The 13,978-nt window shown below is 46.3% G+C and overlaps 1 protein-coding gene across 3 annotated transcripts in view; it reads right to left on the bottom strand.

Annotated features, from left to right (window-relative positions):
• FBXO25 (F-box protein 25) overlaps positions 1-13,978 on the bottom strand; it is a 65,051-nt gene that overhangs the window by 35,521 nt on the left and 15,552 nt on the right. For all 3 annotated transcript variants that reach the window (XM_006026314.2, XM_006026315.2, XM_014521161.1), the window contains one exon: positions 9,187-9,279. In XM_006026314.2, the coding sequence (XP_006026376.1) occupies positions 9,187-9,279 (93 nt within the window). The remainder of the gene's footprint in view (positions 1-9,186; positions 9,280-13,978) is intronic.

The raw sequence follows: 13,978 nt of genomic DNA, 5'->3' as shown, positions 1-13,978 counted from the left end.
CTCGCGAAGCCACTGTTGGTGGGGGGGGGGGGGGGGGGCAGCTCCCCACCACTGCACACACTCCCGGGTGAGGGATGGGGGACATGTGCCCCCCCCAGATTTTTATGCATAGCAAGGGCAGGCTGCTCGCTGTGGAATCGGCATCAGGGACTGCGCCAGCCTGTTCCCTGCAGATTGATTGTGCAAGGGCTGTGCTCGGGGCAGGGCAGGTGGTGGTGGTGCTGGGAGGGGGGCTACAGCAAATTTGGGGGTGCTTGTAACCCACCCTGTAGCCCCCCTCTCAATGCAACCCCCGCCCAGGCCAAGTGCAGCCCCCAGCCAGGAAGAAGCTGGTGCAGCCTCCAGCTCCAAGCCCGCAACGGGCAACCTGCCCTCACGCTGCGCACAAATCCAGGAGGCACATGCCTCCTGTGTCTCCCCCAGGGGTGTGCGTGGAGGCGGGGAGCTGCCCTCCTGCCCTCACCCAAAAGCTGCCTGTGGCTCCATCCCTTGACCTGCCCTAGCTGGGCAGCTCCTGCCCCACGCCCTCCCTCACCTTGAGGGACCTCAATCTTGCCCCATTCCCCTTCCCCCCTATAGACTTACCACCCAGACGCTGCTCTCCAAGCTGCCGGGCTGCATTCCTGGCCATGTACATGCTGCGGCTGCGCGCAGCATTTATTGGTGACATCAATCAGCTACACCGGCAAAAAAAAGCCAGTTGTTGATAATGTCAATTTTCCTTTTATCAGTGCTGATCTGATATAGACCGACATATCGGTGCACCTCTACTATGAGCCATATCACAGACCTGCTGGCCATTCTGCCAAGCCTTGCAAACTCTTAAATGGACACTGGGTTTGAATATACACCAGTTTTTTGCTGTCCCCCCATTTTCAGCATTTGAGCTAGCCCTCTCCCAACAGAGACCTGATGCCCCAGAAGACCCAGACCATGACAGGACAACTGCTTCTGGTAATGGTAAGTCATAGCCCACTATTTGAGTTGGGTAAGGAGAAATAAAGCAATGATGGTGAGGGCAGGTTTATAGGCAAGGTGCCAGAGCATTTCCAGTGCATCCTCACTGGCTTGGTGGGTGGTAAATAACAGCTGCCCCCTTTCCCTCCTCCCACCCCCCAAAAGTTGTGGTTTGGGTCTGTGCTTGAACCACATGGCTGTGCTTTAAGATGGTCCCTCATGCAAGTGTGGTGTGCTAATAGCTAGTACCTGGAGATAAAGTGGAAACAACACTGCTTTTTGGAGAAGCATCTTTAACAGGCAGTAAACCATCACTGTGTTGTGAGTTCCAATTCAGTTAGGCACTGACTGATGACATGTAAGATAAATTGCCCACGTACCCACTCATTCATCCACTTACCAGAAACACAAATCACAGTGCTGCACAGCTATAGGGACCCTCCCTGCAACACCTAGCCTCATGAGCAGAGCTTCATGCTCAGATATTAGAACAATATACTGTTATTACAGCACACCTCCTTTGCCAGCACCTTCAGATTTTCATCTTGGCTCCTGCCTTGAGAAAACAGCAGTGATGGCCTCCACTCCCATGCAAACAACTCATCAGGGATAAAAGCACTTTATTATAAACAAGTGTAAGCCGGACGACAAGGAAAAGGGAAAACAAGTGGCTTTAAAATCATCAGGTTACTTGTTGCAAACTACCATTGCAGTTCAGGGCCCCCCTATATATGACCACAGTGTTGGCTGTACCATCTCCAACTCTTCTAAATGCTAATCCTGGCCCCAAAAATCAGTTCAAACTCCCTTTGGTCCTTCATCCTACCAAACTCAGTTTGTGCTGTCAAAGGTCATTTCCCAGTGGAAGGGGTCACAGGGTGGGTCAGGGACCCTGAGTCCACACAGAATGGGATGGGAGAGGATGGGAAAAAGTAGTGGCAGACCCCCACCCCAAAGTTTTTAGCTATGCTGAATACAGCTTGTACAGTTGTGGGCTCTTCACAGCAGCAGCTGACTGATCCCCTCAAGGCAGGAGCAGATGGAGGAGGGGAACACTTGCTCCCTTTGCAATTTCAAGTCATGTGTTCTGAGTGGTGCAGCAACCTCCGGTCTTCAGCCTTTGCAAGTTACTAGTCAAGAGTTAGGTCAAGTCAAGTCAAGTCAGTTCCAAGGCTGCTGCAACCATTGAGGAACCTTAGATGCTGTAACAACCCTCCTCCACTCTGTCCCACATTTGGCTAGCTTTGTGCACTCTGTCAGTTGATGCCCATCCAGTCTTTAATATTGGTTCCCCAGCTCTTCTTGGGTGTACCTCTTTTTCTCTTTCCTTCCACTGTACCCTGCATGGTGGTGTTGGCAAGGGTGTCCAGCCTTCTCATGATATGTCCAAACCACTGCAGCTTCCTTCGTCGCACAACCTCCAACAACAGTTTGTAGGTTTCAATTTCTTGAGTAATTTGCTTTTTGACAGACTCATTGGTCTGGCTCAGCATACAAGACACACAGCAATCTCCTAAAGTAATGCATTTCAAATGCCTCTATTCTCTTCTCTAACTTATTAAGTGTCCATGTCTCTCAGCCATAAAACACTGTGAAGATGACCATAGCATGCAGCAGATGTAACTTTACCTTCAGTATAATACTGCTGATTGTCTAGATCTTCTTCAGCTTTGTCAGTTGGCTGGTGGCAATGGCTATTTGGCAGGAGTTAAGCTGGACAAATGTATTGTACCCCTTACAGCATCCCAGTCTGCCCATGCTAGGTAGTCATAGTGGGTAGAGAGGTCTATCATTAAGCATTTCCTGACATTCTGGGAAAAAGCCCAAACACACTGGTGAGCCATCACAGCATGCCTACCTTCTCCAAAAGTCAAAGTCATCAGAGACTGCCATCTCTGGCAGCAAGAGGAAACTAAAGATCACTGGACTGCCTTGCACAGCAATGAATAAGTGTTATCTCTGCTGTGGGGTCTGATGGATCAGGGTGACATTAACCAGGGGCATCCTGCAGTTATAGACAAGGAGCATTAAGGGGTCCAAAGCCAACAGGCCATACTCAACATTAGCCCAAATGAGTGGGGAACAGCCCACCAACTGTGGCTCCACCTCCACCTACCTCAACTGTTTCACAGCCTCCCTGGCCCCTTGCTGTACCCAATGGCTGTTTGCCCCTAGATGTTTGCCCCAGGATGCCTCCCACTTCCCCAGGACCCCAGCGAGCAAAAGTGAGAGTGAACTTACCATATTGAGAGTCAGGGTAAATAAGCCTACCCACCAGACAGATGGCCTTGCAAATTCCAACTTGTGCTGAGGAGTTTATGTTATTGGGCAGCAGTGAGGAAACCAATGACCTCCTGTTCATTTTCCTCTACTTTTAGCGGTGACACCTGCAAATAGTAGCAATAGCACCTCGGGAGGAGATAATGGCCCACGGACAGAGTCAGAGACCAATGACCAGAAAGATTCCAGGCACAGAAAGACCTGTGCTCACAAAGATGGATATATTGGCTTCTCTGGTGGAGACAAGTGGCTCCCGGATCAGAGGGAAGAAGAGCAGATGTATCATTGCCAGTGATGGCCATGGGTAGGCACAGGATCATAGGGTCATAGCGCACATAAATGGGCTTAATCAGGTTGCATGCAGAAGATGTACAGTGCTATGTGACCACTGCTAAGCATACAAAGGAGATGCTCATGCAATTTGTGAGGGTCAAGAAGAACTCCATGGATCGCCTTGCATCCATCTTGAACCTGGAGGCAGAAGGAGGGCATTCTTGGGGTTCTTTGCATCACCTCACAATTAAACACACAAGTAGGACCATCCAGTGGTCCTGGTGGAGTGGGGGGCATGCTGCCACCCAGCTTCACTGTCCCACAGGTGCCTCCCACAACAGGAGAAGCAGCAAGCACCATCTAGTCATCAAGCAGGTGTACCCTGTACCTAAACAAAATCAGCCAGTGGTGGCCACTGCCACCTCAGGAACTGTGGCACGTACCTGCTACAGCCACTCCGGACTCAGTGATGGGTTTCATCTGTCAGTTGCTATGGTAATTTTTTTTTTGGTTAATGTTGCATTTGTTTACTGTTTAGTTGACCTTGCCTTTTCACATTTCTTCTGTGCTGTTTAATAAAAGTTCCGCCTATTGTCAAAACGATGGCTGTGCATTCACTGTAAGTATGGGGCAGGAATGTGCAAGGGCATGAAAAGCACCAAAGGGTTGCTCTATGCACCACCTTCCTGTACCAGCATAACTGTGTCCCCTGGAAATATAGGCAGATAGATTTGGTGAATTGCACCAAAATCCCGCTGAAACATTTTGCCACCCACAATTTGAACACCCAATGGGCATTTTGTTCGGTACTGGCAGTCAATAGAACCTATGACCAGCTGAAGGCACACTGGGATGCATGTCTCTCCAGTTATCCAGCAGAAGAGAGGCAACACATTTATTCATAAATTTAGAGAAGTTAGGGTCAGAAGGGACCTCAATAGATCATCGAGTCCAACCCCCTGCATACACAGTAAAGAGTGCTGGGTTCAGATGACCCCAGCCAGATGCCTATCTAACCTCCTCTTGAAGACCCACAGAGTAGAGGAGAGCATCACCTCCCTTGGGAGCCCGTTCCAGACCTTGGCCACTCGAACTGTGAAGAAGTTCCTCCTAATGTCCAATCTAAATCTGCTCTCTGCTAGCTTATGGCCATTATTTTTTGTGACCCCCAGGGGTGCCTTGGTGAGTAGAGCCTCACCAATTCCCTTCTGCACCCCCATGATGAATTTATAGACAGCCACAAGGTTGCCTCTCAACCTTCTCTTGTGGAGGCTGAAGAGGTCCAGGTGCCCTAGTCTCTCCTTGTAGGGCTTGGCCTGCAAGCCCTTAACCATACGAGTGGCCCTTCTCTGGAACCTCTCCAGGTTATCCATATCCCTCTTGAAGTGTGGCACCCAAAACTGCATGCAGTATTCCAACTGCGGTCTGACTAGCACCCGATAGAGGGGAAGTATCACCTCCTTGGTTCTGCCTGTTATGCATCTGCTGATGCATGATAAAGTGCAGTTTGCTTTGCTGATGACTTCGTCTTGGAGTCCACTAGGACTCCGAGATCCCTTTCCGATTCCATGCTACTGAGCAGGTCATTTCCTAGGCAGTAGGTGTGCTGGACATTTTTCCTCCCTAGCACATCTACTGCCTAGGAAATGATCTGCTCGGTAGCACTCTTTAAACTCAAAATGGAGATAAGAGTTTCAGCAAATCCCCAAACCACTGTCTGCTGAACTATAAGTCAACTCTCTTCTCACCTCAAACACACTGAATACAATTGCTTAAGATGTGCAATTTGTTTTTAAGGAGGTACTTAGGATGAGATTTGTAGGTGTTTTTCTACATGTTACCATGTAGTTCCATTGCAAGATGGTACAAAATGAAGGAAATTGACACTTCTTGAATTTTCTGCAGTCTGATCTTTTTGATTAATTAACTCTCATCAAATATTTCAGGACTTGTAGATGGCATTGATTGATGACCGATTCCAACGTTATGACAAACCTAAGATAGAATGAAGGGAAGACTCGAAGTGTGATTGTGTTTTAATTAAGTCCTGAGACAGCTAGATGAAAAGGGGTGTAAGTTGTCGACAAGCATGGTAATTTACTTTCTCAAAACAAAGGATACTAAAAGTCTGCCCTCGTATCCACCATTTTGATTGTATTCTTCATTCTGTTCACTCAGCCCTCATGTAAGGCTAAAACCTTTCCTCATATAGGCTGTTTTGGTATCAAAGCCTTTATTAAGATTTGCAAGCACTGGTTAAAAAAAATGCTACTTCTCACAGAGTAAGCTTTTTAAAATTTATTGCTCATTTGCCAGTCCAGAAACCAAACAGCCATGCTGTGTGTACAACATATAAAATACAAGTGTACAGCAATATACATTAAAAATGGAATAGAGGCCAGTTTCACACCACTAGTTTAGGTTTTCATGATGGAAGTTATGCAAGAATAAAGCAGATAATTCCTAATTTTATATTTTCAATTTAAAAGAGCATCAAATGTTAGCACAGAGTGCTATATGAAGAGGAACTAAGCCTGCCAATGAAATTTTATGTTTTGTATTGATTACTGAAACTGTGCAATTTGACAAAGTACTCAATTTTCATTCATTCAGTAGAAATAATGCCCCTAAGCCTTTCTCTGGTTTGACAGTGCTCCTTTTGGCTGTAAGAAGTCTATGTCCTATATATTCTGGAAAAAGATTTCCTTCCATTTATATTTAAATAAGACTGCTGAGCTAAGATATAAAGACCTCTTTCCTGACATTTCAAAAGCTCTTAGTCTGATCAATAATTTAGAGCATACCTACAGTTCTTCAGCAATTTGCAAATCCAAATAAGCACGTATGCGTTCCTTGATTAGTTTAAAAAGCCGGTCATGTCACTCAAGCACTTATTTGTAACTAAACATTAAAAACTGAGGGGGAAAAAATCCATTGGAATTATTTTAATGAATAATTTTATTTCAGTAAATGTTAATATGCAAGAATCAAGGTAGAAAAGAATTTTAATAAAGGTAACTATAACCATCAACTAAATGAGTTTAAACATACTGATATACATGCATAATTACTACACAGAATAAAATACTGCAAACACTTTCTACATTGCATTTTTAATGATGCCAAGTGGCTTGTTTATGTTTTAAAAATGTACTTTATATCTAAATACTACCCTTTGGATCACCTGGAATTCAGTATAACACCAGGCTGAAAAAAGATTAGTACCCACAAGCATAAATATACGCAGGAAAAAATTAGCCTAGCCCTTGTTAAGATTAATAGGGCCTTGAATTGGGATCTATATGAAGCCCTGAGGATGCTAATGTGGTTCTATGCCACCAGGGGGATCCATGCAAGCGGAACAGCTTGCTGGATTGAGACTTAAGACATAGAAAGTGCAGGACAGCAATCAGTAAGTTTTTAAAATACATTATGGTGCCTTACGGGCGTGGCTGGTGATCTGTGAAACAGGTAGGGTGGGTGGAGCCTCACACTGGGAGCAACCCTGCGCAGCTGGGGACACTGGGACTGCTCGGAGATTCCTCGCTGCTGTGAGCTGCAACACCCCTCCCCCCCCCCCCCCCCCCCCCAAGCATGTGTAAAAATGCCCAAAGATTTCAACGGCCCCCCCCCCCCCCCCCCCCCCCCCCCCCAATGCCCTGGCGATGCACCCCTGCTTTGAGGAGCGTAGCCCTGTGCTGCTGCCCTCACAAACGGCCCCACGCACAGGGGACGCATCACCAGGGCAGTGGGGGGCAAGAAGCAGCGAGGAGGAGGTTTTCCGCACAGCTGCTCTGCTTCCTGCAGCACCGGGTCGTGGGGGGAGAAGCAAGGTGGCAGGGAACAGTAGGCCCCCTGCTCACCACTGTTCCCTGCCATCCTGCTCCCCGCCCTCGTGACCTGGTGTTGCAGGAGCGAAGGAGCAGCGCACAAAACCTCCTCCTTGCTGCTTCTTGCCCCCCACAGCCTTGGCAATGCGCCTCTGTGCATGGGGCTGCAGTGAGGGTAGCAGTGCGGGGCTCCTCAAAGCAGTGGCAGGCATAGAGGGGGCAAGGACAGGGCAGCAGGGGGGTAGTTTGCAGCAGGAAGGAATCCCCGTGTGGTCCAGCAGTCCCCAGCTGCACTGGGTTGTGCCCGCCAGGCTCTGGAAGCCCCAGAGGAGGGAAGCAGGACAGGAGCTCGAGCCCACAGCCTGCACCTCCCTGGGTACAGTTCTGGGGGGCATGGGTACCCCCGTTCCCTGGGAATGCACATGGCAACGAGGTGTCAGGCCCTCTCCCTCCCCTGGACAAGCCACCTGCGGCCCCATCCTGCTCCCTGCAGCCACGCATTGCAGCCCCAGCCCAGAGCCCCACCTGGCTGGGCAACAGCCCCCAGCCCTGCACAGCTCCTTCCCTACAGGGGCCTCAATCCCCCTTTCCTCCACCTACCTGCTGGAGATGCTCTGCAGGCAGCCTGGGGCCAGTGCATGTCTCTGCATGTGGCGCCCCCTGTCTTTCCACCTTCCTCCAAAACAGCTCTTTACCTGGGCTGGGGGTCAGTACTGGTGCCCCGCTGCCTGCTTAAACAAGTGGTTATTGCAATCCATTCTAACTGATGAAGTGTTTCTATTGTGCATGCACTACTCAGGCGGCAAGGAGATCGCCCTGAGGTGCTTACTGAGCATAATCAACTTTTTGTTGTGTATGTGTAGTGCATGAGCGTAATCATGATCATGTCGTTCTGAAACTGGTGGGGCGGCACCTGAGCATCCCCTATTGACTGGCTGACACTAATGCCTTAACTAGGTTATAGCAAAGAGAAGTAATAGAACAAGGAGCAATGGTCTCAAGTTGTAGCAAGGGAAGTTTAGGTTAGCTATTAGGAAAAATACTCACTAGGATCATAGTAAGACAGTGGAACAGGTTAAACAGAGAGGTCGTGGACTCTTCATCCTTGGACATTTTTAAGACTTAGCTACAAAAAGCCTTGGCTGGGATGATCTAGTTGGGGATGGTCCTACTTTGAGCAGGGGGTTGGACTAGATGATCTCCCAAGGTTCCTTCCAACCCTAATTTTCTATGATTCTAAGTATGTAATTTCTAAATCCACAATAAGACAGTCAAACTTTGTTCCACTGCATTATTTTTGAAAAAGTAACCACAGATATGGCAAAAACACCTATGGAACCTGATTGTGAAAGGAAGATTAGAAAATTGTAATAAGTCTTGGGGCTGTTCTCAAGACTCTAGGGGATATTTCATAGATGTGCTGACATATGCATCTTGTCAAACATTAAACTAACCTGCAGTTGTAAATATATCACAATGTACTGCACGTTGCTACTTGTAATTATATTCATAGTATTTTTTAGAAATTTATTAAAAAAAATGAAAATGCACAATGAAAAACAAATCACAGAAACCATAGCTAGTATTTCTCTGTAAACCAATCAGCAAAATAAGTATCACCCTATCTTTTCCAGCTGAGAATTTTCATGGTATAATAAAATAGTTGTCACCAGCACAGTTTAGTTCACTGCATATATAAACAATTAATATGATATAAAAATAATACTTCCCCGTAAAGACCTTATATATGCAGTTGTAAACCACCACCTGAATAATGCCAAATGGTTTGTGCACATGCAGATACATCAGCAAAACATTTATGAAACATATCTTAAAAGCAACTTACTTTGACCACATAATTAAACCTCCTGATGTCCTGAACCGCACTTGAAAAATCTAGACGATTAAAAGCTTCTCCAAGGGTGCAATAACCATGTCTCTTGAAAAAGAAGAATATAAAATGTAAGTGGAATGAAACAAAAATTATATTTGCTTCTCAATCACAAAAGTCCCAATTCAGAAAAACACACAAGCATGATTGCTAAGCAAAGCATACACATAAAATACCTTTCTGGAACAGGGAAGCTTCCCATATCCACATCTGCAATTGTTCTTCCTGCCTTCCCCAAACAAGGATGACCCCTGTCTCAGGAAGGCCTGGGGAGCATTTCCCTGCTGCTCATCTATTTCTGGTCCCCAAGAAGACTGAAGAAACAAAGAAGCCTACAGATGTTTGTTTTTCAGGGAGAAACTCTCTTGGGAGCAACCTTTACTAGGTAAGAAGTGGATAATTTTTCTCCCAGAATCACTATTTTCATTCCAAGAGAAACTGTGTAAACACCTGTACCCTTGTGGTTTCTACCAAGAGAGCTGTGATTCTTCCAAAAGAAACATAATACCTGCATGTAGCCTAAAGCTTTATCTTGTGTGCCCTAAATCTCAGGATGAGTAACAGTGGGTTTGTGAACACAGCCTGTCCTTCTGCTTTGTGATCACACTGCTAAGACAAAATAACCAAGACTTTCACAGCGAATTGTCAAATAAAAAGCAAGCTGTTTAGCTGCTTGCTGCAGCTTTGATTTTAATTTCACATCTATGATCAGCTGGAGATCACTAACAGTCCTGCACAGCTGGTAAGAGAAGTGGTGCCCTTTTGAAGTAAAAGCTGCAGAAACCCCTCAGTGGTCCCATGCACAGTTTGCTTCAGCAATGTATGCCCCCAGATAATCCAAAAATCCTCAAATTTGCAGGGAGTTAAGAATTTAACCCTGTGAAGTATACAAGTTCTACTGTACTAACAGGGAGCTGTCATGCTGTCTGGGTTGATGCTATAGCTGTTCATAGCTATCTCTGTGCTTTTACATGCAAATTCCCAAGCATCAGAAATCTAGTCACTCTATGCTCACATAAAACAGGGCAGGACAGACTTTACAGATTAACTGGCTCAGAAAGGCATATGCTTTCACAGGCGATCAGTTAGTCTCTAAGGTCCGTGGCAAATATTACACTTAAGATGCAATTAGCCAGTTAATTGTGTCTTAAATAGTAACCCAGCCACAAGTTCAGGCAATTAATGGTGCAATAAAATGGGAAATAAACCACAAGAATTATCCCACAGAGTATGTGCAATAATGTCGTGACTGGTTTCCATCATGATTTAAATTGAATGTATGGCAGAGCTATGGGATGGGCGCCATAGTGGTCTGGGGGTAGGACCCACAAACAGCTGATTGTTGGTCTCAGCCACGGGACTGCACAAGTTCATTGGACACCTGGCTTTCTATCTGCCAGGGCAAAGGAAAGCCAGGATTATGATCCCAGGCTCCCCCTGCACTGGCAAGAAGTAATGGTACTATTGGGCTCTGATCCCCAATGTCAAAATTGTGAATTTCATAGACATTAGGGCTGGAAGGGACCTCGGAAGATCATCGAGTCCAGCCCCCTGCCCAAAGGGCAGGAAGTCAGCTGGGGTCATAGGATCCCAGCAAGATAAGCATCCAGTTTGCTCTTGAAGGTGTTCAATGTAGGTGCTTGAACCACCTCCGGTAGCAGGCTGTTCCAGACTTTGGGGGCTCGGACAATAAAGAAATTCTTCCTTATGTCCAGCCTGAAACGGTCTTGTAGTAGTTTTATGACCATTCGACCTAGTTGTCATCCCTTGGGGCGCTCTGGTGAACAAACGTTCCCCCAGATACTGGTGGTCACCCCTGATAAACTTATAGGTGGCCATCAGATCACCCCTGAGCCTGCGCTTTTCCAGGCTAAAGAGCCCCATGGCTCTCAGCTTGTCATCGTAGGGTCTGCTTCCCTGACCTCTGATCATACGTGTGACTCTTCTCTGGACTCTCTCAAGCTTCTCCACATCCTTTTTGAATTGTGGAGCCCAAAACTGGACGCAGTACTCCAACTGCGGCCTCACCAAGGCCGAGTACAAGGGGAGAATGACGTCCCGGGATTTGCTTGAGAAGCATCTATGGATGCAAGCCAGCATTTTGGTCGCTTTACTAGCCGCAGCATCGCATTGCAGGCTCATGTTCATCTTGTGGTCAATGATGACCCCCAAGTCATCACTGTGTGGCACAGCAGGAGTTGCGATTCTTGGGATTGGTGAGCACATCCCATTGCTTCATTAAGTGAACATGTACCAGAGAAGCAGGGGCCTATGGTGCCACCCAACCCTGCCTTCTGCCTGCCTTCAGATTAATAGTTAACTACTTCTCTATCCTCATGTAAGAGTTGTAGGATAACCTGTCAACCTGTCTGTTTATTCTTGAGATTCAAAAGGAAATGGTATAGGCCTGCCAAATTTTCCTGGCAGTAACCAGGATGACAAAAGGCTGGATCATCCCCTTAATTATGAAGAGCAAGAACTGTTGTTTCTTTTTTAAATGGGGAGGCAGCATTTCTTTTTGGTGCCTCTGCACAACATGGTCCAGAAGCATGTAGTTAATGCCAGTTTCTACTGGGTAACGTCATACTGCTAATGACATGCAGCATGCAAATCAATTTAGGCTTGAAAAAGAAAAAAAAATCTACATTTGGTGCAGTGGGCACTGATGCCTGCAGAGCAATTACTCCTATGCTGTCATGCAGGCTTATCAAAATTGGAAATATTTCTAAAATAACTGAATGGTTTGAATGGATGGGCTTCCTGAATTGTACAGACATATGGGTTTCATATGCCCAGCCTATGTCTACCTTATTAGCAAGCAAAAGGATACTCTTCCTTTTCAATTGTGCTGCTGTCACTTGTGGGTGACCTTGGTATATTTATGAACACCTAGCCCAGATGAATGGAAAAGATGCATACACACGTTCCTTAAGCCTGATCTGTTAAGCTATGGGAAAGTCGGTATATTGTTACTCTAACAATCAGAAACTGATTTAGTGCCAATCTGACTTTCATTCCAGCCTATTGCAAAATAAAATAGATTTTTTAAAACACAGTAAGAATTCCAGATAGCCTCAGTGATTACTTACAATCCTGGTTGGTCACTTTTTAGCTTATCTGTCACAAGCTAGAAAGATTTCCTTGGCATAAGTGAAAGGTTTAATTCTCTGCGTCTCTGAAAGCCTAAAGGATGCTATTTTATATTCATGTATTCAAACTTCTGGCAAACACTGGGGCTGAATAATAGGTTTTTCATACTGAATTGGAATTTAAGGCAAGAACCTCAATGCACTGTACAAGTCTGATATGTGTACATTATGAGATTTTCTTTTCACCTTTACTGAAATTCATTGGCATGAAAGTAGCAGGTATATCAACTGCCCTAAAATGGTAAAAGGATATGCAAACAAAGAAAATCTTATCTCACTAATAATATATGTAACCCTAATGAGCATCTGTTCTCTCTCTGCAGTACTGACCTAGGAGGAGTGCAAATCTCAGTCTGCAAATGGAATGAGGGCCCAGGACTCATTGCCCGTCTCCTCTAAGAGCTGCTCTGTATGTTCTGCATGTAGTAGCTCTGAGGCAGTTCTGTAAGGTCATCAGTCATAGAGGTTTGGTCTCCTGGAACAGGTCTCAGGCACATCCCTGTGAAATCCCATCCCTGGCTTCATCTTACCATCATGGCAAAGTTACTGATAGTAGTCCTTTTCTACATCCTTTGTTTCCCCAACTAGATATGTTTTCTGTTTTTGGGGGGTGGGGGAGTTATTGCACCTCTATTAGAAAGTCAACTTACTCCTGTTGCTTCAGTATCAAACTCAGAACTTTGTCACTGGGTGCATCTACACGTGCAATTAGTATGGAATAATAAACTCCGATGTAGTTTACACCAGAGTCAGCGGCTGCCAGGTGCAGATACATCTGTGCTTGGGGCCGCAGCAGTCAGAGCTGGGGTGGAGCAGCCCCAGGCTGGCAGCAGGTTCTGGTGGGGAGGGGGGGAAGGGGCTGGCTGGGGAACAAGGGTGCTACCGTGTGGGGCTAGCTGGCAGGCAAACCCTGCACTGTAGCACCCTCATGCCCCAGCCAGCCTCGGTCACAGTCTACACGTGCAATGAGGCAGTGTAAATTACTCCGCTGTAGAATAGTACTTACCCTGAACAGTATTATCCTATAGCAGAGTTAACTGATTTCCTACACCCTAATATGGGTGCACATGTAGACGGTGATGCTTTGCTGTGGAGCTAATTAGTCAACTCTGCAGTAAAGCATACATGTAGATACACCCACTGACACCAAGTAATTTCATAGGGTGCCTATACACATGCAGAGAGGCTGCTCCAACGCACTGTAATTCAAACACGTCGGAGAAGACTTGATCAATCGAATCTGCTGAAGCGTGGCAATTACCATGCTCCAGCAGACTCCAGAGTCACATGTATCAGTGTCCCCGCACTGAAAAAAGGTGGCGGGGGCACTTTACCTAAAGCTGGTTCAACAAGATTTAAAGCCCCCTCACCGCCATTTTTCAGTGTGGGAAAGCTGATACACATGATACTCGAAGCACTTTAGAGCAGCTCCAAAAGCCGTTCTAATTAATTAAAGCACCCCCCCTTCCTCCCGCACATGTATAAACAGCTCTAGTTCCCAGACCATGTCTTGATGAGTCACCATAGCATTTTTTCCTAACTGGGGGAGGGGGGGGACAGGAGACAACATAACACACAAACTGCTGAAATTACCGAAC

Source organism: Alligator sinensis, unplaced genomic scaffold (genome assembly GCF_000455745.1).
Source record: "Alligator sinensis unplaced genomic scaffold, ASM45574v1 scaffold244_2, whole genome shotgun sequence".
Classification (NCBI taxonomy): domain Eukaryota; kingdom Metazoa; phylum Chordata; order Crocodylia; family Alligatoridae; genus Alligator; species Alligator sinensis.
This window is presented reverse-complemented; position numbering and strand designations above follow the sequence as displayed.